General features: G+C 46.2%; 4 protein-coding genes across 4 annotated transcripts; 3 read left to right on the forward strand and 1 right to left on the reverse strand.

The window, feature by feature from the left end:
* Window positions 1-3,974: 3,974 nt before the first annotated feature.
* LOC131291050 (aminopeptidase N-like) lies at window positions 3,975-8,811 on the forward strand. Its single transcript, XM_058320239.1, has 6 exons — window positions 3,975-4,280; window positions 4,533-5,341; window positions 6,232-6,877; window positions 6,959-7,562; window positions 7,621-7,898; window positions 8,062-8,811. The coding sequence occupies exons 1-6, from the start codon at window positions 3,975-3,977 to the stop codon at window positions 8,809-8,811; spliced, it is 3,393 nt and encodes a 1,130-aa protein (XP_058176222.1).
* A 372-nt stretch (window positions 8,812-9,183) lies between these two features.
* On the reverse strand, window positions 9,184-9,686 carry LOC131291363 (protein NATD1-like). The gene is made up of 2 exons (XM_058320563.1): window positions 9,391-9,686; window positions 9,184-9,326 (listed from the first exon to the last, which is right to left on the reverse strand). Exons 1-2 carry the CDS (start codon window positions 9,625-9,627, stop codon window positions 9,213-9,215), a joined length of 351 nt encoding a protein of 116 aa, XP_058176546.1. The 5' UTR covers window positions 9,628-9,686; the 3' UTR covers window positions 9,184-9,212.
* A 15,207-nt stretch (window positions 9,687-24,893) lies between these two features.
* Window positions 24,894-25,472, forward strand: LOC131291383 (AT-rich binding protein-like). Its single transcript, XM_058320584.1, has one exon. It carries the CDS (start codon window positions 24,894-24,896, stop codon window positions 25,470-25,472), a length of 579 nt encoding a protein of 192 aa, XP_058176567.1.
* Window positions 25,473-25,538: 66 nt separating this feature from the next.
* LOC131291051 (protein enabled homolog) lies at window positions 25,539-26,453 on the forward strand. Its single transcript, XM_058320240.1, has 3 exons — window positions 25,539-25,852; window positions 25,919-26,099; window positions 26,283-26,453. Exons 1-3 carry the CDS (start codon window positions 25,539-25,541, stop codon window positions 26,451-26,453), a joined length of 666 nt encoding a protein of 221 aa, XP_058176223.1.
* Window positions 26,454-26,849: the final 396 nt, after the last annotated feature.

Below are 26,849 nucleotides of genomic sequence, written 5' to 3' on the forward strand. Positions count from 1 at the left end.
GGAAGCACCCGCCGTAGATTCCGCCATCCTGCAAAAGGGGTCAACCGAGAGGGGGACTGGAGCAGTGAAAGGTGCATCGAAATAATTCTGATCGATGGATAAATGGACGAACAGGAAGCAGTGACAAGTGCCTGCGTGTACCATACCACAGTAGGAGACAGGTTTGGCAACATTCACGTTCAGGCTAGAGTAATTAGAGGAAGCTGTCTGGACCGTACAACATAGTGTTGTTGTTTGCTTGAAATTGTTGTTTTTATTTGGCTTGTGTTGATCACTTCATTAATAAAAAGACGCGAAACACTGCAATTACCGCCCGACCTCACGTCCGGATTGCTTTGGCGGACGTGGAAACAAACAACAAGTTCATGGCTAATGAGTAAATACTATGCAAACACATTATCATGTATCAATATTTATCCTACGTGGCAAATAATAAAATAGAGACTGACGAAAAAACGAGTTTTGTTGTATTTTTTTCCCCTCTGCATCCCTCCGGCCCAGGTCTGCAACGATTCGAACTAGGTTCTACTTAGCTGGAATAGTAGGAAAAACTAACAAAAACAATCCCTTAATTATCAAAGTACATGTCGTTGCCAGAGTATGCTACAAGATAGTCGAGATAAGGGGTGGTAGCGACTGACGACACAAAACAGACTTAGAGGCAAACATAAACACACAAGCACAGCTTAAGTGATACTCGTCTTAATGACTCACTACTGAACATATCGCTGGAAGTTGGCATTTATTCTCTTTAGCACTGGCATTTGTTTCGGTTTTTGTATCGACATTTTCTCATCGTCCAAAGTAGTGTTTTAAGCCCTTCTCTACCATCTCTTTACAAGCGCGCTGCAAAAAAAATATCCATACCGAAATAAACAAGGCATTTAAAAAAAGAATGCGCGAACTTTTCGAAAGGTGTTTTTTATAAGACCAGACTCGACTACAAAAAGATAAATCTACGCTGAATTGTTTACCAATTTTCGCACTTTGGGGAAAGTGTTTACGAGGTAAGCGGTTTATAGGTATAAACACGTTTAAACAAAAAAAACCCTTGTCTCAAGCGTGCAGAAACATCGACCGGCTGAATGTAAATGTAGCTAAAGTTCAGAAATTGCCAGTTGCATAATCGGTATAGCACGATGAACGCCACCTTGGGTTGGCAATACACGTGAATGCAGCAAGGTTGGTACCGCTGCCATTAGATAATATCGGAGGTATATTACCTTTCGGCTTGATTTATACTTTTTAAAAATCTTTTACTTAGACGCTTTGATTATACACTGTTTCTATCTTACTTTTACATTTGCGACATACTATGTGACAATTTAAATATATCAGCACATTATAACGTCATGCGTAATAATGGATAACATTACCTAAAGTACAACACCGAATAAAAATACCAACCACATTGGACCTTTTAACAAACCAACCCAGGTTATATTCTGTTCAGTTTTTTGCGAAGCACAAAAACAGGTTTTGATTTTTTGAGAAGAATAAAAAAAAAGCAAGTCATGGGTATACGACCCGAATAGAATGAATCCAATCAAGGTGTATGAGAGGTGGCGCGGCAAGCAGCGGTTGGTGGGCCTCGAAATGATCGAATTTCGTTCTTTGCTGAACCGCGCTTTGAAATCAGCCTGCATTCGGCAAGGTCACTTGGATTTATTACGCGCATCTGTGTGGAATGTACCGGGGGTCCAGGGCAGCATCCAACAGTGACGCTGACGATTGTGATGGCAGTCAAGCACACATTCGCGCGGCATTGTGTCGGCCATCGGAGGTGTGGGCATCGATACGATCGGGTTCGATTAAATAGTCACGGGTGCAGGTGGAAACGGGTTGTCTGGTGCCGTGTGCGATATCTAGTTTTGCCTCGCGCACGTTACTAACACGTGAAGCAATGGAGCAGTGATGTACGGAATAGGGTTTTTATAACTTTATTGATCCCAAGCACAGCCAGCGGTAGTTATCGATCTAATCCAATATACATGTCTGATTTTTAGCACACACGTCGCTCGGAATCCATGATGCCTGACAAGTATTCTCCTATGGAGTCTCATTGGTAATCTTTTTCCTTCGTTCTTTTCGCTACGATATGCCCAAAAATAACACTTTCAACCAGAAAATGAAAACCCAGTTTTTCAATTGTTTTCCCGCCAACGGTACATCACTGGCAACGGAACAGTGACAGGGTAGGCGCTCCATTCCAATCTCGACTAATTGTATTGTGAAGTTCCTCATCGGACAGTCCCCGAAAGGTGTGCAATTTGTCCATCCGCCCCGGGAGGTTTTGTACTTTTGGGGAAGAGACATTTTTATGTCGCCCCTGTGTTGCCATGTTCCGTCATCCACGACCGGCGGACGCGGGCGTGTGACGTAGGCGCGGGAAAAACGCTTGTCCACGGTGCGGACGCCACTGGCGGTGGATGGAACGCATTCAGACAACGGCACGGAACAATGGGCACCGAATCCGGTTGGGGAGGACCATCGTCGGTGGTGCAAAATCAATACAGTCGAACCGGAACACTCGTGGGCGAGATGGCATGATACGGGGGAGAATTAATTTTTTTCCCGTACGCAACGGGCGGGGGAGGGGAGGGGGGGATCCAGAACCAACGGTATATACGGCACGAGGCCGATGCGTCGCAACCGAAGCGCAATGGTGATATTTACACGGTGATAAGCCACTGCGGATCACTTGCCTTTATGATGCCCATCCCAGATCGGCCATCGCCAGAACCCCGGCCATGGGAGTTACAATGCTTTATGTGGATGCAGACGGACGTCACCTCCACCGTGCGGCACCTGCTGGGCCCGTTGTAGCCGCACCGAGACGACACGACGGTGACGGAGGAGCACGCTGGCCGGAGGCGACTGGAATAAGATTAAAACGCGCGAAAGGCAGCGGAGGTGAACGGGCGTATGGCATGGTGGTTGAAGCATGGCAACTGAAGCGTTGCCTATCTAGAATTGGGAGATTCGAGGTGGCTATACGTCGCCATTTGAAGCCGCTGCTGCTGCTGCTGCTGCTGCTGTTGCGTGTGCGAGTTTTATTTGGGTTTAGTCGCGCTAGGACGTCCGAGCGCGCGCCTGTGTCTGGGCACAGACTCCGGTTCGAATTGTGCGGTGTATGTGTGTGTGCGTATGTGTACGTGTGTGTGTGGCAAAGAAAGAGAGAGTTCGCTGATGCGCCTTGGTGTGTAACTTTTGGCGAAAAACAAGACGAATTATTCCCACCAACAAATAGCGGGACAACAGAACGAAGCACAGGGAACGGAAGCTGTGAGGTTCCGAGGACGTGATTCCGGTAAGTGGTGTATCCAGCTCCTTCCCCTGCTGGACACCGTTTCGGTACACCCACTCAACCGTTCGCTCCGTCTTCGCGAACATTCAAACAATCAAACATAGTTGCGTATCTGCGACCAGGAACGCGAAGAAAACGACACAAACAAACGTGTACGGGCCCCACGGCTATTGTGATCCGTTAGGCCAATTCTGAGCAGTTAGCAGCGCCGGACCGACTTACGCTTCCTTCCAGAAGACTCCGAGCTGACCCGGCAGCCAAGCAGGCAGCAGTAGAGGCCGGAGAACCAGTTTTCAAGTTCACTTCACCTCGATCGTTTTTGATCGCGCCCGACGAAATTCGTCGACCCCCCCCCGACCAAGTGCGGAAGGAAATTATTGTAAACGATTCCGAGACCGGACGCGGACACTCGGTTTTCGGTTGGTTTGGTCAAACCTTGCGTTGCGGTTGGCGTCAACTTGAATCTTGATGCCGAAAACCCCTATATCGTCACAAGCATTGCTTGCAGAGTGGGAGTGCGTTCATAAAACGATGTACCTGATATGATATAACTTCGTTTTCTCGGCCTTCTCTCCTTAGGCTTAGTGACGAGTCGAAGCTTTGCGCTGTTCGCCAGTAGGAAACCGATTTCCTCAGTGGCGGAAAGGCATCGCCCCGAGAAGCAGCAATGAACCTTGACGAGCGTGATCGCAAGAAGGTGTTTCGCTATGCGGCCCATCAGCCACCCACCCACCACGTCTACAGCCAGCACGGGCCGCAACAGCACTCGCCGTATCATCAGCATGGGGGCGGCGGGGGATCGGAGTACACCTTCACGCCCGGGTCGCCGGTTGAGGATAGCAACATCGAATACGAGCGGAAAGGCGGCTGCTTCGTATCGATCTGCCGCGGCATCAGCATCGCCGTGCTGATCTTCGTCTTCATCTTCTTCATGTCGTTTACGATCTTCTTCAGCACCAAATATGCATACGAGGTAGGTGTTAGGGTAGGTAGGAAGCGGCTGAGGTTTAGGGTTAACGTAGCGATACGCAGCGAAACAGGTCGGAGAAAAAAGGGGCCATTCGCCATTTCGAAAGCAGGTTTTATTTATATTTTTTTAAATGTTGTGTGTTTTTATTGAACAACCCTCCTGAAGTGGTGGGTTCGCTTGGATGGTCCTCTCGTGTGTGTTGTACAGCGCCAAGCTAGTTCGTTTTGCGCTAATCCGTCTCCTCTCTCACCCTAGCACAAGCCGAACCTGACGCTGGAAGACTTTCTGAACCACCGGGCGTACCTGATCGACAAGCGGTCACGCATCCCGAAGCACGTCATCCCGAAGCACTACCGGCTGTTTGTGCACCCGGTGTTCAACGAGACGGACAATCCCTTCAGCTATACCGGCATCGTGTGGGTGACGGTGACATCGAAGAAGCAGAACAACAAACGCATCGAGCTGAACGTAAAAAACCTTAAGATACGACTCGAGGATGTGGCCGTGCTGAAGAGCATCCGGCTGACGAACGACGACTTCGACGAGGATCTCGACTGGGACCTGAGCGAGGAGGATCTGTACTCGCTGCCACGGCTCAATCGTCGACGTCGGCGGCGTCAAGTGGCAGCGGATGGTGATCAACCGGCACCACCACCAGCTCCATCGGAAGCTGCCAGTGATACCACGTCAACACCAGCGCAGGAAGAAGATCAAAACAGCGCACGGGAAATTTTGGATGATGAGGAGAATCCACCGAACGGGCGAGAAGCGGGAGAGGATGAGCGGGCGGGTAAGCCAGATCCGATCAGCTCGAGCGTGGAGAATGCCACCGTTATCGATAAGTCCAAGTTCTACCACCATCCCGTGTTTCCGGCCGATGACTTCGTGACGATCAAGATACTGGACATCGAGTTCGACGAGTCCAACGAGAAGATGATTATCTTTCTCGGTACCGAGATGAAGAAGGAAAGCTACTACATCGTAAAGGTCAACTTTACCGGCAATATGACGAACGACAAGGGCTTGTACTACACGCACTACGAGGATGACGCGCCGGATCACAGGTAATCGGAGTGGAAAATCGACTAAGACCAGTGGCGGGTTTAATGAAGCGAGGATTGAACGTCCACGGGGGGTTGGTGCCCGAACTTGCAAGGGTCAAGTTTCCAAGAAACACCGTGCGTTTCATGTAACGCTGTGTTTCAATCCTTATCCTTGCATTGAAGAACATAAGCAACTATTATATAGAATTCATCAACATCATTTGAAGATCGACGTATCCTATGAAAATTAATGCTATTTACAATCAGTGTGCTAACTAGTCAAGCATTTTGAATTATTTTGACTCGAACGAGCAAAGTTCCAAGGATATGCCAGCATTAACTTTTGATAGGATGTAAGAACAAATTCCAAAGATAAAAACGAACACAAAAAACTGTTTTATAGTAAAACAATTGGAAATAAGCATGTGTTTGCAGCAGGACAACTAGGTTTTGGAATACATCAAGCTAGCCACTAAAAAAATGTGTTGAGAAATTTCAACAGTTTCATCTATCTGATACCGTTAAAGGTGTATAGAAACAACCATTTTCTAACCAATTATCTAACCAAATCCTTGCCATTCCGAATAAAAATGTTTCAGATAAAAAATCTTTGCACGATTCTCATTAGGGAAAGTAAAAGTATCAAACAAGAATTGCTAGACTAAATTAATATAACCAACAAACATCGATTAGTCCGGCAGAAGACATGTTGATAGTAGCTAATTGAAGTTGTAAAAGTAATAGGTTACAATGGATTTCTAAGAGAGCTTAAGAGAAAAGACGAAAATTTACTATTGTTTACGATATTGTACAGGGCTTCGTTCGTTTCCCGCTTAGGGCCCCCATAAAGGTAAACCCGCCACTGGTTTAGACAAACTTCGACAAACTAACACGGATTTTCGCTCCCGCAGACACTTTGCGGCGACCGTTCTCGAGCCGAACAACGCCCGCCGGCTTTATCCGTGCATGGACGACCACAACTTCCGGTCACCGTTCGAGCTAAATATCGCGCGCAAGAGTAACATGCACACCGCGTCCAGTATGAACCTAGAGATGTCGGAGCCGATGGAAACCAGCGACATTGTGGTGGACACGTACAACACGACCGGCATGGTGCGCGCCTCCGAAATCGGGTTCGTCGTCACGGATATGGCGCCGGAGGAGTATAACATCACGAACCGGGTGAAGCTGCTGGCGTACACCCGGACGCGCTACGACGAAACCATCAAGAACGCGACGGGTGTGTTTTCACGCATACTGCAGATCTACGAGCAGTACCTGGGCGTACCATTCCCGTACACGGTGATACGCTATGTGACCATCCCGAACATCGATCACACGACTTACGAAATCAAGGAAGGTATGGTGCTTTCGAGCGAGAAGCGCCTGATCAAGTCGGGCGACTACTTTCCCCCGCTGGACAAGAGCATCGACCGGGAGGTGGCGAACGAGCTGGCGAAGCTGTTCATCCACAACCTGGCGGACTACAAGAACAAGGAAACGTACTGGCTGCACGAGTCGATACCGCTGTACCTGGAGTCGCTGGCATTGCGCAACGTATGTGGTTTGGGAGGGCAATTTGCGGTGCCCAGCGCTCGGTTATTGACAGCGTTTTTAACTTTTCTCCCCTTCTTATAGATGACTACCATCAATTCGACCACCCTGGATGACTTTCTATTGGAAGGGCGGCTCCGTTCGATGCGCGAGGAGATGAACACGAAAACGTCGGCGCTCAACATCTTCACCAACCACTGGGAGGAGGACACGCACTTCGAGCTGGTCAAGTACAAGGGGCTCAGCGTGCTACGCATGATGAACTATACGCTCGGCGAGAAGGAGTTCGATCACTTTCTGCGCGAATACTTCCGCTACCGCATGGAGAGCGAGTCTATCGATGTGATAGAAATCCTCGACGATGGTGACGCCGGCAGTGGACGCACAGACGAAGTGTTCCATAGCTTCCTGCACAGCTGGAGCAGCCTGGAAAAGTACCCGATCATCAACATCAAGCGCAATAACGCGTCCGGGTACTTCGAGCTACGACAGCTGCCGCTCCCGTTTGAGGAAGAGACGGCCGATCAGCTGTGGACCGTACCAGTCACGTACATCAACGACACCAATCAGCGGCTGTTCGCTGAGAAGGTGCGCTGGCTGACGGACGTCGATAATCTGCTAACGATCAAATCGAGCTGCGAAGCGATCACCAACGGTTCGTGGATCATCGTTAACCCGAGCGGGATCGGTAGGTTTTGAGCCGGTGACAAGAACGCCACACTCTCTAACTGGTTGACTGTTTCCAGGCTACTATCGTGTTAATTACGAGCCGTCACACTGGATCAAGCTGGCCCACGTGCTAAATAGAAACTTCCACTACCTTCCGTACACGACGCTGGCGATCATTGTGGACGACGCGTTGAATCTTGCCCGGCTCGGATTGCTGAACTACTCGATTGCCTTCAACGTGGTGTCCTTTCTGAAGAAGAACAACGAACACTACCAGCCGTGGAAGCTGGCGCTAAATAACCTCGAGTTTGTGTACCACGCCACGGAAGATCTTCCTAATTTTCGTCACGTTGAGGTAATTAGTGAGGCTAGTTATGAGATGCGTTGGCCTTTTCGCTTTTGGAAACGACGCGTTAATTGAGGACGTACTAATTGATTTCATGGCTCGATTGGAGCGAGGAGGCTTGTTTTCAAAACGACTTCGTGGAATTCACACAAATTTACTTTTACAATTGCAGCGCTTCCTGGAATATCTTATCGTAGAAAAGTACACCGAAATCGAGAGCAGCGATGGCAGCAACTACTACAATCCGTCGATCAAGGAGCTGATTGTCCAGTGGGCTTGCAAGCTCGGGGTGTCGTTTTGTGTAGAGCAGCATAAGGCGATATTTAAGCAAATCTTCTACAATCAAAGCATATCACCATTCACGCAGCGGGAGGAGAAGTTGCAACGCGTCCTGTGCACCACCGTGCGATACAGCGGACTGACCGAGTGGAAAACAGTGGAGCAGCAGTACCTCGAGACGGGAGACATTAATTATCAGCGCATTCTGATCAAAAGTCTCGGATGCACGCGCGAAATCAGCCTGATCAAGCGCTACCTCAGTCTACTGAAGCACCCACTGTTCAGCATGTACACCAAGGAAATACTGACATCGATCAGCGAGAACAAGGTGGCGCTCAAGTACACCCTCGACTATCTCTTCAACGACTGGATTGACGTGCGCCGCTATCTGACGCTGTACGACATTTCGATCCTTCTGCGCAGCATCTCCAACACGAACGAGTTTAAGATGTACGAGCAAATCTTCTTCCGCTACTCGTATACGTTCCAGACGATGGATAAGGAGATTCTCAAGCGCATGCGAGACATGATTATGAAACTGATGCGGTGGCGAGAGGAAATCGCCCCAATTATTGAGTTTGAACCATTCGATTTCGGTACCGATGAAATGCGGACAGATGTATCGCCCGAATATAGTATTTAGTAAAGGCTGTTTGTTTTACTCCCTGTAGCAAAACATCGTGATCCGTTCAATACATCATAGTGTGTAACTGACCGACTAATTAGGCTGTTGCGATACTGACACGTTTCAGCACAACACCATGATTTATGTTTAGTGTTTAGTCTCTACTCGTTGTACAAGACACAAGTGATAATATCCAGCACCGTGTTAACCGCCACAAGAATAGGAAATAAAAGATTGCCTAAAACCAAGGATCGGTTTGAAACATTGTTTTTCTGGTGATAAATCTATTCGGATTAATTATTTTATAGTACGATAGAAAGACGGAGATTTAATATCTACAACTAGAAGGTAGCACAATTTTTAATAAAAAAAACTGTAAACAGAATATACGTACATGCTGTATGAATGTTTGTCCCGGTTCACTGCAAAACATACTCTCTGTATTTCGTCTCATTGTCTCGATAAAACTTTGCCGTGAAATCGCATTCCAGTTTAATCTTCAGTTTATTGTCGATGGCGTACTCAAACGCAGCCTGAAAAGGTCATAAACGTTTATTAGAACGTTGTTTTTAATCAGTACATCTCGCTCATACGTGCCTGTGCCAGCAGCTTGCCAATGCCTTTCCCTTTACCAGCATCCGGTACGAACGTATGCTCCAAGTTTATCACATTTCGTTTCGTATCAATCGAATACTGCAGGTAAGCTTCGTTATTTTTATCCAGGTTCATGGAGAACGTAGAACGTTTCAAATCGTTGGTAATTTTGGAGCTGTACTGCCGGCTGCCGGCGCTCATACGCATCGCGATGGTTCTACCAAAAAGCATACACGACATGATGATCCGGGAAATGTGTGCGATTCTGTATGTCAAGATTACGTTACAACTGAGGAACCTTTAACCTGAAAATACATTCACGCAAGGAGTTTAACCATTTACAATGTTGCTTTTGGAACGTCGTAATTAAACCACACGTACGGTTATGAAATAAACGAAAATGAAAAGTTAAGAAAGTGCTTGCTGGCAAACGATGCAACGTTATGCACTCTCTTTTTCTCACTTGTCAAATGTAAGGCAAATTGGTTTATACACTAGAGAGTGAACAATTAAGCAGAAAAAGCTTATGCAAACACGAATAAACAAAACTATCTTAAGATGAAGATAAAGGGTATCGTCGAAGGCGTAATATCTTCAACCCTGCTGGCGCAAAACCTATGTTTCGATTTTTGTTTTGATTTGAGTACTTCTGTTTATGCACTCGATTTAACTTCTTCGCTCTTAAGGATCATGCATCATTAACTCAGATCCTCAATCAGGAATCAAAGGAAGTGATTTAAAACCTAAAAACAAGAATTCTTATTTAGCCTTCTAGCTCCTATTCCATAGCGAATCACTGCAAAGCAACAGGGCGAAGGCCCGGCGATTGTTTGTAATTCTTTTGTAGTAATGTTTATGAATAAACTATCACGATTTTACAACGCGGACCAATTTCATCAATTTAGTCGAAGCATTTAAGTGCTTTGCAACGTTTATGCTTTGAATATTGGATTTAAACGAGCAATCAAGGTTTTTAATTAACATGTTTACTAATCAAACAATTTGTATTGAAGTTCGTTTAACGAGCAAAATTTAAATTATGGTTTTTGGAACTGAGTCATTGGTACCTCATTTTTTAGGATCGTTATGAACCTAGCCCGCTCTCGTCCCATCTCTTTACTTCATCAACTTTACTTTAGCGGCCTTGCGTGCTTGTTGTGGATTGAAATACGTTAGTTTAACTACAGTAAGGTATATTTAGATTTTTTTGTTCAACATAAACTATGGACACTTGTTTCAAATTGACTGCGGATGTGCCGATGCGTAACAACATTCGTCAAATGCTGCTACAATTCGGCCAGCTTCAACAAGTGTTCGTACCTAATTTTAAGAGCACGGTTATATACGTCAGGTATAAAGAAGCTAGGTAAGCATGTTTTGTAACATGAAGCGACCAACACGGGACATATTAGAGGACTACATCGCCAGCTTGCCAAGGCCCAGAAAGCTGGAATTAATAGCCGTCCTGTTGTAGATCCTCACAGACGAAAGAGAAGAAGAAAACCATCATTTACGATACCGTGTTTCATTGTTTCAGCTCTGCGCAGGAAGCAAAGAAAGCGTTATTGAAGTATCCACAGATCAACAAAATAGAAGACTTAGAAGATTGGAACTTAGACACCTTTTCTACGCCGCAGGAGGTGAATGTAAGCTGGAAAATTTATAACTTCTGCATAACGTGCTTACTATTATTTTATGATTTATCTAGGATGTGCGGGGAAGTCCAATTTCGGGCGAGCAGGACAACGATTCATCGTCCGAGGAAGAAAAAGTATGTTGTAAATTCAACAACTAATTTAAATTCGTGCTATTCCAATTTCCTATATTCATTCATTCCAGAACGAGGAAATCCTGCAAAGCCTGTCTGATGGAATACCGATGCACTTCAAAGTAAGCTCATTTCACAAAAAAGGATATACGTAATATGCTTACCACATGTTTTCGACTCTTCTATTTCAGTATCAACATAGTCTACTAGGCCCTGCACCATCCGCATGCCTCTTTTGCTATAACCCAGCGCCACTATACGAGTGTTACCGTTGCAGACAAGGCTATTGTAACGAGAAATGCCGAGATGCCGACTGGGAAAAGCATGTTGATGAATGCAAGGCGTAAGTAATACACATCTTTTGAGCAGTTTTCACAAAAATAACAATTTGCTCTTTAAATTTTTGTAAGGTTTTTGATACTAAAACCTCGGGCCCCAACTGCCGATCCCGTTGACAGCGATTGAAACGACAAAATGGTCTCGGCCACATGTGTTTTATACAACTACAGAGCTCTAAATCAGTGCCTGCCTACCTTATCCAGGTAGCGTTATAGTAATAGTAATGTATTTCCTAAGATTAAATGCATGAATTAAAAATGAATCAATAAAAGAGTTTATATTCCAATAGTTCATTGTTTTATTATGTGTTGTATGTGGTAACCTTCCTGCCGAGCTTCCAAATTTGTGCCGATGAAATTACGTAGCGAAAGACGTACTGCTCAAATTTGCTTAACTTACTAAACATATATATTGTTAAAATAAAATTTGGCAACATTTAACTGCTGTAAGCTGTTCTGCAATCAGTTAGCATAACCAGCTGTAAGCAACGTTAAGTATAAGAACCAAAATTAACAAATGTTATTTCCTTACAAAGCACACCCTGCTAATAACAACTCAATTATAGTTTCCCAATAGATTTGTATTTCAAAAAACAAATGCAACAGGGGTGATCATCGATAACCCTTCGACAATTGTTCTGTGGAACTAAAGCCGAATTGCTTTTAAACCAAAAAGGGAAGGGTAGCCTTTTATATATTTCTCACCCTTCCGTTATGACGCGATCCACCCTCTTTCCTGCCCTTTTTGTTGTTGTTATGGTGCAGTTTTCATACGCGATGGTTCTGATGCGAGGGCTAGGAAAGATTCCTATCATGCAAGTAGTTAACATCCTAATGTCTCAGAACAGGGATTCCCGTGACGATGATGATGTATTTTACGTTATAGGGGTTGCTCCCATGATTTCCACGCAGCCTCGACACCCACGGCACGTGTCGAATTTGGTGATATTTTATTTATTTTTCTTGCAGGTTATTACCCGTGGTACTTGTTGTCTATTTCTTCATTGATGAAAAGGGCACAAACAGTTTACAGGGTTGCATCTTATTTTCTATTGTTAAGAGGTAATAAACGCATTTCTTTGTTTTGATGACTGTCAATTTATAATATACTTTCTGCAACAATTTGTATTGCAGAGCATAACAAAACAGCTCGAAAACATTTTCCTCTTTCGTTGCAATGCAGAGAAGAACACAACCTAAATGTAAGAATTAAGAATCCATTCCTGGATTCATTTATTGAATCTGTTTGATTGCAATATATTGTTTTAACACTTATTATAGCTTCTACTATGGTGAGGAAATCTAACACGATTCTCTGTTGAATATGTACATGAAATATACATAGGATGTATTAGACACAGTAATGAAGATATTCTATTACTTATCGTTGTTTAAATGACTTAATTCAGCTAAAAACATGCTGGTGCATGTTATCCCAATTATAGAATTTTGTGGTCAGGCCAATATAATTTTAATTATAAATCTTGAATTTCATTGTAGTATCTCCGGCCTAAGAAGAACATTTTATAATTTTTAAACCACCCTGTAGGAAAAGCTATTTTTAAATTTTTTTCAGTTGGTTCAGTGTTTGTTGTTACTCTTAAACTTCAGGTAATGCACTTATACCAAATTATTTAAAAATATTAAATGTTGACCTCAGTCGTTTTTCCTTTTCTTTTCGGCAGTTGTATCCTACTCTCCTTCATTAAGTTGCTTTTTTAAATCTTGCTGGTGTATCTCAATTTGAGCCCCCGTTCGCTTTCTCCATATCAATGCAAAAGACGCACTCCTCTTCCATAATGCGGAAAATGGCCCCAGAATCGGACGGCCGGAGGATGTCTATGGCTTGCAAGCGATATGAGACGAAATGGCGGAGGCGCTTCTAAAACCGATCACGAGGAAGAAAACATTTTGTCAAAGTCTTCGATGACCACTGAGGTGAAAACGGTGACCAAACCGGTTTGCTCCGGTGTGGCTGCGGTCCTACGAATGGTGAGCGGGGGTTGTGCGTATGATGAGATGTACTACACTGGGTAGTGAGTCGCAATTGGAACGGTTGGAGATACATAAAAAGGGGGGGGGCAAGAGGTGGTAGTATCGGGTTTGATCGTTTTTTGGGGATTTCAATGTTCCAAGTGGACTGCAATTGTTGGGATGAGCAGAATTGCCCCGCAGCATCGAATCTTCCCGTGAGCAGAATGTGAGGTTTAAGCATTGTTGGTACTGGGGAAAAGGGGAAACGATTGGGATGTTCCCCACATACGGCCATTGATGTGAGTGGCCCCAATACGCCCCTCCCTGCAGTACAGCGAGACGGTGGAATGTCGCAGCACCAGCTATAAAGCTGTCCGACTCCATCGCGAGGCTTACGCCTCGTGAGCCATCCATCAGCAATCCGCACAGCGGATGAGGTTCGCGTGAGAAGCGGGCGCCGTGAGCTTGAGAAACACTGAGCACCAACCGCAGTGACCATTCAAAAGAAATCCAACAAGTGTGCGAATGGTTCGGTACTGCCATCTCACTCGCGCCAGAGGGTTCGGTGTGCGAAAGAGACAGCACACGCCAAGCAACGCACCTACTCACTCGCGAATGCCGCCCCATGGGTGTGTGTGCGTTCGTGGCCGCGGGTTTGATGCTGCAGACGACGGAAACTCGTTTGTGAAGCGCCCTTACGACAGCCGAGCGTGTCGGGGTAACGTATACGTACACTTTTCTCCATTACTGCGCCAAGCTCTGCCCAGGACGGGTCGATCGTGGCATGGACGCACCGAATTGTTTTCGTGCGATTTTTTTCCCCGGGGGTTCTGTTTGTTTGTAAGTCTCCGGATTCGGAAGAGCCTCCCGCAAGTGTTGTGTTATGTTTGTGACGTGTTGTGCGCACGAACCTCCCAGTTTGATGTTCTGCTCGTGTTTCGGACGTCGATCGATCGACCATCGCACGGTGTGATACGTGATTAGAAAGCTGCAAACAGCAAGTGTGCGCGTCCGGTTTCTGGTGCCTCACAAATTCCGAAAGTCTACCAGCCATCAACATCGCCAGCTAGCAATCAACCTCGCCGCCTATTGACACACGCATACACACCCACGCGCCAAGACAGTCGCCGTGGTCCGTTTGGGCGATCGTTTATCCTTGTGTTTTTTTGGTGTTGTTGTTTCCGCCTGTCTCGTCTTCTCCCTACCTGCCCGCGGAGTGATCCGAAGGCCAAAATCCGGCTGGAAGGTACAAAGGTGATGGTGGTGCGAGGTACGCGGGTCACGGGCGATCACCAGGCACGCACGCGATCCTCATCGCTCACGATCGGTGAGCTCGCTGGCGGTTTGGCGGTGAAATCTCACGTAAAAAGTGCGTACACCGAGGGCGTGTGAGCGATCATCATCATCATCTCGCGTGTGTCGCGTCGATCGTACGAAAAGAAAGGCCTCTAAAGGCACGCGTGTGCGTGTGTGCATGTGCGTGGATGTGGTTCGCGGGGTAGAAAGCGAATGAGAACAGATCTCTGTGGGCCACATCTCGGATACACGATTGCCTGCGGGGCTCACAGCATCTTTTCGTGAAAGTGGTACGCGTTTGCCTATCGGGGCTGCCTGCGTTTCACCGTGTCGTTGATACGAGAGGGAGAGAGAGAGGAAGTGATACCGATTTTCACATTTTTCCGCCAGTCGACCAGTGCAAAAGCGACCAAATTTTCCATCACGGCGGCAGGAAAAGTCTATACGAAACCATTTTCGCACGCCCAAGAGTCCTTCGAGATGCAGTGAATCCCAACCGAGCCGTGTGCCACTGTGTGTTTGGGCGTGTGTGAGGGTGGCGAAAAGCACTATTGTGAGAAAAACCACCTCCCCGGAAAAATAGGTGGCACAACAACGCGAACGTCACCACCGTTCAACATCAACCGATTTATTCGATCCCGTTTTGTTTGGTAAAGCAGGTGGAAAAGCTCGGAACGAGAAGAGTTTTCCACCGGGCCCAGCCGACGTTTACACGACAGCAAGCCACACAGTGAGTGTTAAACTGTAAATCATAAAAGGACGACAAGCGAAAAGAACTACATCAGCCGTAAGTACGCGTTGGAATGTGAAGAACTTTTCCTTCATGTGTTGCAGTTTTGTTTAATCTTAAACCTTATCGGTGTATGTTTGTAAAGGCTGTCAGCCACTAACAATTGTCGCCCTTCAGTGTCGAGCATTGGAAAACTAACTCGTGTAGACGCCTCGGAAGACAAACGGACGAGTAAAGGGTGCTTCTAAATTAATCCTTTAATCCATTCTGCTTTAGTGTAGTGATAGGAAAATCGTTGGATAAGGGGTAAATTAAGCTAACTACCCGCACTAACATAACCAGTCTAGTCTTTTAAGGTCGTAAAAGAAAAACAATCTCCCCACAAGCATGCAAATATGGCTGCGAGTCATCGTCGGTCGGCGCTTGACGCTGAAAATTCTCGCATTACTTACGCATCCCTGCACTTTCCGCGATGGATGGAAAAGTATGAGGAATAGGGGGGGTTCGGGTTGGAGGCTTGGGAAAATCCACCCCATCGAGCAAGCTGGGGAAATGGCGAGCCGGTAGCATCATTCTCCGATCACGGCGGGAAAACCTTACCCGTGGAAAATGGAGCGAAAGAGAGAAAGAATTGGAGCAAACGTGAAGAGAAAGGATTCTTGTGAGTTCGCGAACGAGAGTGACGGAGAGAGAGAGGGAGACAGAGAGAGTGATGTGCGTTGATGCGCTTGCTCCTGTGGAAATGTCCTCCATCCCGTATCAACCGGATTCAGCCAATCGGTCGGGCGGAAAGCAAAACAATATTGCACCGCATGATCGTCAAGAGGCAATCCCGGTGGCTTTCCCAGGACCGCTTTTTCAACAGCAAAACAGCCTGAAAATGCCGTAGATCTCCTGTCGATTAATCATTTCCTGTTGCGAGTGACTTACAGTAAGAGATTCCAAAACTTGTAATTGGAATCGTTGATACTCGGAATATATTTGTTTTTCTTTATCGTTTCTTTTAGGTATTAAACTATATTCGCTGTGCAATGAGATGAGTGAACACTGGAACGGATGATTTATCTGTTGTAGTCCTCTCAAGGATATCATTTAAAGAATGTTCTGGTGACTAATGATGGTCCGGTTTTGGTTTAGTTTTTCCCAGAATAATACCTTATGCTTTCTTCTAAATCTTGAATCCCCCAGGAAGAGGTTGAGAGGGGCGGAGCAGCTTCATGTTAACATCTCACTCTCACACGCGGCACCAAGGCCTTGCGGCGGACACTCTGCCGGGTTTTTCTCCATGTCCGGTCCGAGTTAATGGTGCGTCTTTCCGGAAGTCGTTATCGCGCCGAGAAATAAATCATACCAGCCAAGCTGGCAGCCCGCTTCCGGCACTGAAGGACCATTCGAGGGTCTCGCTTGGGGGCTCGTTTCAAGCACTTCCACCACTTCTGTGCCATTGCTCGCATCTTCAGGCGGCTTGTGGCCGGATCTTCCGCCTTTTCGCATATTTGCGAGGCTCCAATGTGAATATAATTTCCCGTGTGTCATCAGCAAGTTGTGAACACCGCCAGGGTCACACGGGCCCGGGGTGACAAGATGGCACTCAAAAATCAATAGCTTCACCGCAAACAGACAACCACCGCCCGGGACCTACATCGCATATGCCAATTTTCACAGGGTACGGAAAAACCCAACGCAACGCCACGGGAGAACTCGAGAGAGCTTTGCGAGGGAGAAAAACGAGCACCGGGAAATCCACTCCCTTTTGGTGGCCACGGAACGAAGGGTTGAGGTGGAGGGGAGGAGGGTGCGCTTCGGGTCGGTCGGTGATGCGACGATTTTCCTGGATTAGTTCCATGCCGCTGGGCACGGTCGGCTCTGCGCAGTCGCGAGCGAGACGCAGCGAGGCGTGATCGAAAATTATCGATTTTTATCCGCCTTTCCCTCCACCCGGCTCCCAAGCGCACTGTGCTGTGTGCTCCGGCTTTTGCCTTGGACGTCATCAATCGTGGCCAGTGAATTAAGCCTTTTCCTTTCCGTGTGGTTTTTTGTTCACTTCTACTTTACATTTCCATTCTAATCTGGGCTGAATTTGCTTCCTTCGTCCGAGAGAATGGAAATGGGTTTCCTTTAAGGATCACTGTAAGGATTTCACCTGCCATTGTGCTCGCCTTCCATCTTCCATTTGTTTATCAAACGAATACAAAGGACACCAGTCGACTAAAATGAGGATTTTCTTTTCCTTTAAACAAGTAATTTAACTGATCAAAAATATCCTCACTTGGCTTACAAAAAACCATTATTAACTGGTTAACATTGTGCGCAACTATTGGTTAACACTTACTTGAAACATGAATGTAATATTGTGATAGGGTTTTAACTGCTCTTAAATAGCTTTAAATAGCAGGTTAATTTCCTAATAAAAGGATACTTTGCTGATACGTGTGAGCTTTTGATCTACGGAGAACTATTTTAACAACACATTCATACAAATTTCAATCCAAATTTAATTTGATTTCCCACGTTTGATTTGAATACCTCAAAGTAAACGTGGGATTGACTTTCTAAGAGCTTGTCACTTTGGCTTTGAAAGCCTTTTTTCCTAACGGTGCAAGAAGACAAATAATGGTAGCAGAAGGCATAAAGAATCTGCAATAACTAGTTAATTTAAAATGGTAAGGAATACTTCAGTATTGCAGAATATCATAACATAAAGTTTTACTTCCTCGAGAAAAGTGAGGTTATCAAATGTAATGTGTTTCAGATGAATGACAACATGTGGATTATTTATGAAATAATAAATGATATAGGCAAAACATTTCAGAGTCTCCAACAATCAAGCAAATAAGATAGGTTAACAATAATTGAGGATTTCAACATGATGTTATCAACTTTCTTTTTTCCCTCAAGAAAAAATAAATTACTTCGACGAATGTGAAAAAAGACAACATGTGGAGTGTTTATGTTCTGAAAGCCTACCTTTCTTATGATCTAAGACAAGGGTTGGCAAAGTTCGGCTCGTAAGAATATGTTAGTGCTTCATATAAAAACCCCATCTAATTTTTTATCGGATTTGTTTACAATGGTAGGTTTGGTTTTTTTACCCAAAAATGCAGATTAAAAATGTGGAATGTTCTAAAACTCCTAGTCTCGACACTCACGAGTCCAAATTCGACTTTTCATCCAAAATGGCTACATTCAAAAATAAACAGTTTTTATACTCATTACGATTTGAAATAAGACTAGTAACATTGAAAACTTCTCGTAACTGAGTTATTTTCACTACTGAGAGTAAGTCAACAAAACCAAAATACTTTTAAACAATTTGATTAGAGAATCTATTTCAAGTATAATTAAAGAAATTGATTAACAGTACAACAAACCAAAATGCAAATTCTTGAATTTTGTCTACAACACCTTTTCATGTAACTTTACTATTCAAAAACATTTTACTCTGCACAAAAGGGTTAAGCATTACTTTGAAACCATGAAATCATCATTGAAGGTATCCGGCCCGTGCTTTCGGAATGTTTTTGTAATGTATGGTGGGCTAAGATGATAAAAAAATCTAAGCCAAAGCGATTGGGAATCATCAAAAATTGGTAAAATAGAAATTCTTAACAATAATTGAGTATTTTAGAATATTATCAAAGCAATACGATAATATCAAAATGTGTTTTGCGCGGAGAAGAAGATGTAAGAAAAAAAGTAATCTAAAAAAGATAAATAGAGAGTCTCCAAAAATCAATCAAATAAAAATGGTTCCGTATGTGATCGAACAAATATGATATTATAAAATTTATAGAAATCTAATGTGTCGCAGAAGAAAGGGAACATCTCAATTGTTTAACTTTTGAAAGCCTACCTTTTTGGTGTTGAGAGAAGATGAAGGACCTAAAATGTACAGTTTGATGGTCTCCTACCATTAATACGATTAAAATATTAAATAATATTTCAGCTGTTCAGAATATTATCGAACAAACATGACATTATCAAAGTTTGTTTTCCCTCAAGAAAGCTGAGTTTATCAAAATGAATTCCGTGCAGAATAAAAACGACATGGATTGTTTATGATTGCTGTTGCAACGAACCGTACGGCTCAACATCAGGATGGATCTTTTCTTGACGCGCGCCAAGATATCGTGTACAATTATACGGCTGTGTTGGGCGACGCGCATATGGCAACGCACTTTCTTATCGGAAAATATACATTGCATCGCGGATGCAAACCCACCCCGATCCGGAATCGATGCCGGAAGCGCCCTTGTGCTTGTGTGTGTGTGTGTGTGAGTGATGCAGCGCACACTTGATGACGAACCCTTGGGCCCGACCATCCGCCTGGCCCTAATTTCCAAGCCCCGCTCGGCAGCCCGTGATTTTCCCCTCCGCGCTCCCGGTATTTTCCCGGGCAGGGGAAAATCCCTCGTACCGATAGTATCGGGTGCTCGCACTTGCGTGCCGAAGTCCCGGGGTTTAAGGGTGCGCACCCCTTGCCGATACGCGCCACTGACTTCTGCCATTGTCGGGCCACCTCTGCCCCGGATTTCCCGCTCCCCGCCCTTGCCTTCGCCCGAAGAAAACAATCCATGTCCCGCGCCTGATTTTCCTCGCCCCGAAGACGGGGGTTGATAATTGAAAAAACGAGTCCTTCCGCGGCCTCGCATCCGATCTTCTCCCTCTCCCAATTTCCCACCCTCTCCTATCTTCGATGTAATTGAGATGACGGCTGGCAGGGTAGGCAATTGTAGGCAGCAATAAAACCGCCCTAATATCGCACACAAAGAATTACCCCCGAAAGGCCGTGTTTTTGCGTGCCGCTTATCGGTAGGGAGTTCAACTTTTTTCCATTCCATGCGAGCGGGAACGAGGGACCGACGGATCAGACGGCCGAGAAAATAGTTCTGGGAAAATGTAAAACCTTCCTCGAGAAACCCCGGGGAGGAAACGTGTTAAACGTTCTCGGTAGAATTAACTCGTTTTTTCTCCTCTTCAGGTGATCTTTCGAGTCCGTTTTGTTTCGCCTTTCTGGAGCGTTGGGTCCATGTGGGTTTAATAACTTCCTCCAAACTGTCGGCCAAACCGCAACAATCGCAAACCGATGGTGCGACGATGCTCGGTGTTGGTGCCGACACGCTTTGCAACATCCACGTGTCCCCGAGCACGTTGCGTGAAAACTGCCCGCGGCGAAGGACTTGCTCCCTCCTGCCGGAAGTGGTTGTTAAAACATTTGCTCGGTGTTTGTCCTGATGCTGACATGATTGAACAATTGAACGAGATCGAGGTGGGACTAATGTTTTTACTATTTGAACTTCTTTTTAAGTTTTTAAGAAATGAATTTTATGAATAATTAAAAACAAAACGAAGGACATGTTGTTGGGGATGTTTTGCAGAACGAAAACAACACATATATGTGCAGTTAATTAAATATCCACCGCGTTTAATTTCAACATTCATGTTAGGGGCGGCTGGGGAAATATGCACACCTGAAGCAAAACACGCCTTTCTTATGAAAAGCAACGTTTTGGTTGTGGAAAAGTAGTCATCCTGCAAGAGTGAACTAAAATATCGCCACCGTGTGAGTTTGATAGCTCTACACCAGGGGTCGGCAAAGTCCGACCCGCGGGCCAAAACCAACCCGCCAACTGATTTTATCCGGCCCGTTAGAAAACTTTAGTGCTACATAATAAAAGTGTTTAGTTTGTTTTCTTGACAAAAAAAAAAAGATTAAAATTGTTAAACGAGGTGTTCCTATTACATGTTCCATAAGTATCGAAATTCAACGAAAATATGTATGAAAATGTTTAAAAAAGTTGTACTCATTTACCCTTTTACCAAAATTTCTAAAATTTTAAGGCTATACTCCATTGAGCAACTTAGAAAACATTAAATCACCGTTTAACGGCCCTTTTTAGTAATTTTATGCCGAGCCCTGCTCTACACTATCAGAAAGGCGAAATAAAAACAAAGCAAAAACATCACCGGTTCGGATATTTTCTGATGTAACTGTTAAGGAATAAATAGTGGAAAAATATTTGTTTTTTTTTGTGCAGAGCTTTAAACTGTTTATAAGCATCTCGGTATGAATGCAAATTTACTCGCAATTTAATTAAAATAGTGCTCAACTATCTAATATTTAACTAATACTAACTTTATTGGCATAGGTTTCGGTCCGTCCAAAATGACAGTATTACTCTTAATCTTACATCGATATGACATTTGAGTTTTGCGATAATAGCTGACATGTTAAACGACTATAGAATTGCCTTCCCCGAAATCAATTACACAAGGATACAGAAACTGTTCCCAAAATCTGTCAATAATAACAATTACTTTGGCGTTAACCAATGGTTGTATTGTGCACTTAAGGAGGTTACACGGGCTATGTTAAGTTCAGTCTCTCTTTCTAAGACTATTTGTAGTCCAAAAAAGGTTTTAAGAGATGCTTTTGACAATGTTCTGTAGAGTAGGAACTCTTACACTTTAAAAAGGTTTGTCACAGCATTTAGGATGTTTTACTCTTAAGCTGAGATTTCATTAAATAGGTCTAACAACATCAAAATGTTAATTGGGAAAGAACACAAAACATTCATCGTGCACTGTGTACGAATAAGAAGTTTATTTCCGTTTTCGAAGTAAGAGATGATTTCGACTTACTGTTGACCACCAACAAAGAACCCGCTTTTGGGCAAAGGGCACGCCGTTCTGTGCGGAACGAAGCGAAGATTTTGCGAGAATACCACGGGTTTTTCGCACCTTTTCCACGCACAGCCGCCCGCACCGGTGCCGGCAAAGAATGCTGCTTCCATGTTCCACGAAGAAATGTGGTGCGGAAAACACCCATCCGAACATCGCCCGTCCAGCGCGAGCTGCGCAGACTCGCCGAATGAGTGTTGCCCAGTCGGTTGGAAATCCGGTGCAGCATCGCAAACCCACTGCAAGGGAAAAGAAAAGCCCTCCCGACCGTCCAATCGCAATGAAGCGTGAAAAAGCGGGGTAAAAATGGGGGGGGGGGTGGTGGTTCGGAACGCCAATCGTGGCCCGGAAAATCCGACGCATTCGCGTGTCAAATTTTCCCGCTTGCTCGCGATGCACTTGGATGTGCCGTATTCGAAACCGGCGTTTTGTTCATGCATTCCACAATTCGTGATCCTTTGCTAGCAGGATAATGCATATCAAATGAATTCTGTGGTTGTTGTTGTTGTTGTTAAGGAATCCTAACCACACTTTCTTAGCTGTGTTACTTACGGCTATCAAAAACATTTCCTTTCTTGTGTTGTCCATAGTAGAGATCACCGGGATAATATAAATAACTTAAGTAGAACTGCTGAGCTCTCGATTAAATTTGTTAGTAATTATTGGTTTTATAATTTCATTTGGTTCATTAACATAAAGTGGCATTAACAGTGGGTAAAGCAATATTTCCCACTTTTGCTAATCTTCATAATTGTTCTTTTTTGTTTTCTAAAAAGTTCAAATGTAGATAAAATATTGTTGAGGCAAGATGCACTGTGGTAAAACGTACCGAAACAGGTGGACAAAACGAACCACAAAATTGAGTTAGAATGCACTCCTTAAAAAATAAATTTTGTATCAACTGAAAAGTTGGATCATTTGCTGGTATTAGACCGGATCTAGATGAAATGCAAGAAATCTTTTATGAATCCACATTTTTATTATCAATGATAAGAATTCGTTTTGGTTTGTTTACAAACTGTTGCGCTTTGTCCCGCTTCATAGTTGAACACTTCTTCTTCTTCTTCTTGGCGTAACGATTTTGTTGGTTGTTGGCCTGACCCATTAAGGGCTTAAGTCTTCTAATACAGCCTGGTCGTGAGCCTCTGCGCTTGTGGGCCGATTTTCTAACCGGCGCTACCACCACCCATTATCATAAAAGGGTATTCCATCTGCTTAATGCTTTGGACAAAGTTGCTAAACGACGCTCGCGTTATTTTAATAATTCCGGCGATCGTATTAATAGGTTGGATGGAATCACTAAAACCCTTGGCCATCGCGCTAAACGATGGTAAAAGCTGTTTGTTGATGTATTACGCTTGTTCGCCGTTCACCGTGTCATTAATGAACAATGATTTCAACAAGTACGGCTACAGCGAATGTCACAAAAAATATCGACATTTCACAACACCGGTTGGAATTATTAAATCTGTTTTGCATAATGAAAATTTTTGGCTTAAATAGTACAGCAATGTTGAACGATTGATAAAACTTGTGGAAGCCTATTAGGAAATGTTACTTGGGCTGCTTCTAAGTTTTCCTCGATTAAAGCAACGATAAACATATTGCAAAAATGGTAGTTTTAGCTTTAAGATTGTTTATTCGCCACTGTTCACACCTTATCGAGTGTTTCCGTTCGGCAACAAACAGTGTTCGTGCGCAAAAACACACATGAAAAGACTTTCCCTACCCTGTTTGCTTTCTTTTCCATCTCTTTTTCCTTCTCTGCTGCCGCAATCGAACGGGATGGAATGGAAGGAAAAAACGTAACCAAAATAAGCGATGATTGATAAGAAGGGCTTTCGATTCGTTGAGGGGGAGAAGAAAGGACCCAAAGGAACCCCTTGGAATGGAAGAAGAAAAACACTCCGTTCTGTTTCTCTTTTCTCTCTCTCTCTCTCTCTCTCTCTCTCTCTCTGTTCTCTCTTCTCTCTTTTTCCTACACGCAAAACAGCACGGACCGGCAAGGCGTGCCCAGGATGCGCTAAATGAGCTAACATTTTGTGTTTTTACAGATCGCCTGGACGACACACTGTGCCCAGTTTATCACACCAAATGGATTGCATTTAACCTATACAGTAGCTAGTAGTAGTAGTAGTAGTAGTAGTAAGAGTGTTGGTGACGCGAGAGGTGTGGGGAACTAACCAAAAGCGGCTAACTAACACACGTCTTTTCTTCTCTTCCTCTTTCCTCGTTTGCATGTGCTTATATTAAACACTTCCTTTAACCACCTTCAACGACGACTAATAAACACACGCACACACTCACACACATACATAAACAATGAACTGAGGTGTAGGTGTGGTTCTCGAACCGGCGAGCCAAGTGGCGCAGGGAGGAGAAGCTGCGCTCGCAGAAGCGGCTCATCAACCACGTGGGATCGATCGGCGGGGGTGGCGGAGGCCTTGGCGGGGGAGGAGGCGGCGGCGGCGGTGGGCTCGGAGGCGGCAACCAGGGCGGCCAGTCGGGTGGCGGCGGCGGCGGTGGCGGCCCGAATGGCGTCATCGGAGGGCTCGGGTCGGCGTCCCTCTGCTCGCCGTCAGCCGCCAAGCTCTACCAGTCCGAGTACGACAACCCGTACGGGGCGGCGGCGGCGGCAGCGGCGGTGGCCGCCGTCCAGCCGTCCGCCTCCGACTGCTACAGCAGCGCCATCTCGAACTCGGCCGCCGCCGTCGGGCTGATGTCGTCGCAGCCGCCGCGCGACAACTACCAGTACTTGCTGTCCGACTCGCTGCACTCGCTCAGCATGCCTTACTCGTTCCACCATCGGCTGCCGTGCAGCTCGCCCTCCAGCGTGCAGCCGATGGACCTGAACACGCACTCGGCCGCCTCAGCGGCTGCGGCTGCGGCAGCTGCCGCCTCGGCCGCTGCCTACAGCCAGTCGATCAGTATGACCGACCTTACGCAGATGACGCCGCCGAGTGCCGCCGCGGCCGCCGCAGCCGCCGCCGCCGGCCTGCCGCCTGTCCCACCCCGCCACCTGCCCATCATCACCAGTGCGATCGCGTCCAACGTGGGGGCGGCTGGCGGTGGAGGCGGCGGCTCCGGCGGCACTCCGGGCGGCTCGGCGGCTAATGAGCTCGAATCGTCTGGCGGTGCTGGTGGAAGCGGGGGCGGTACCGGCGCTGGCTCGGGGAACTCCGGTGGCCAACAACAACAGCAACAGCAACAGCAGCAACAGCAGCAACAACAACAGCAGCAGCAACAACAACAACAGCCCCAGCCGCCAAGCGGCCATTACATCACGCGGCTAGAATAATCTTCAATCCCGTCGGCGGCAGTGACGGCGGCGGCGGCTGTGGCGGCAGCGGCGGCCGCCGCGGCCATGCTGCCCATGCTCCATCCTCCCCACCCCTCCACCCCCTCCTCGTCTTCCTCGTCTGCCTCGTCACCCACACCGCCTTCCGGCCGCTCGTCAGCCGCCCACCAGTCAGCGGCCGTGGCCCTTCCCCTCGACCATCCGCACCCTCACCCCGGTCCTTACCCTCCCGCCTCCCTTCCGCCACCAGCCGCTCCAACCACCGATCCCCTCGTGACCGGGCTGTCGGTGCACCTCTCCAAGCTGTCCTCCGCCCCCTCGTCCCCCTCCGCGTCCTCCTTCTCGTCCGCTTCTTCCTCCTGCTCGTCCTCCTCCTCCGCGCTGGCATTCTCCACGGGAGGTGGCCACCACCACCACCACCACCACCACCATCACCCTCTCGCAAGCCGCCATGGAGGCCATCAGTATCCTCACCACCTTCACCCTTCCCACCATCAACATCAGCTCCATTACCAACACCAACAACAGCAGCAGCAGCAACAGCAGCAGCAACAACAACAGCAGCAACATCTCCACCACTACCACCAGCAGCCCCTCCGATCACCCTGCCCCTCACCGGCGTCTCTGGTGCATGAGAGCACCTCCACTTCCGGCAAGTCCGCCGCCCATTCGCACCTCCCCCCCGTACCCTTCTCCAGCCTGCTGCCCCACCTATCGGCCCCCCTTTCCCCACCGCACCATCAACAGCAGCAGGACACTCCCCACCACCACCACCACCACCACCAACACCATCCCCACCATTACCAACAGCTCCACCAGGAGCAGCTTTACCTCTTCCGCACGCCCGGTCAGTCCCTGTTCCGCCATCCTGGCTCCGGGACCACCACATCGCCCTCCACCACTCCCCCGCCGCCACCTCCACCACCTCCACCTCCTCCACCACCACCACCTCCTACAGCGTCGACAGCCGCCACCGCCTAACACTGCGAAACACGAAACGAACGAAACGAAACGAAACGAAACGAACGAACGAACGAAACGAACCTGCCGAGACTGAGAAGTGAGCCGGCGAGCGATATAGCGGCGTATGAGCGACTTTGGACGTCATCAGCGAGTGTGTCAGCGAGTGAGATTTTAATTACGGCTTACTGCTAGCGGAAGCGGAAAACGACGGCAGGCGCTCTTAGTTCTGAACGAAATGTGATAACAAACAAAAAAAAAAGCAGAGAACAAAACAATGGTTTAAAACAGTACTATGTGTTAATTAAAGCAAAGGAAAGTGTATGACAAATATATATATATAGATATACATAGATATACATATATTATACATTTACGAAGCCCCACTTTATGCGTACAGTGTGGATGTATAGTGCA

The sequence above is a fragment of the Anopheles ziemanni genome, chromosome X (assembly GCF_943734765.1).
Source record: "Anopheles ziemanni chromosome X, idAnoZiCoDA_A2_x.2, whole genome shotgun sequence".
Classification (NCBI taxonomy): Eukaryota; Metazoa; Arthropoda; class Insecta; order Diptera; family Culicidae; genus Anopheles; species Anopheles ziemanni.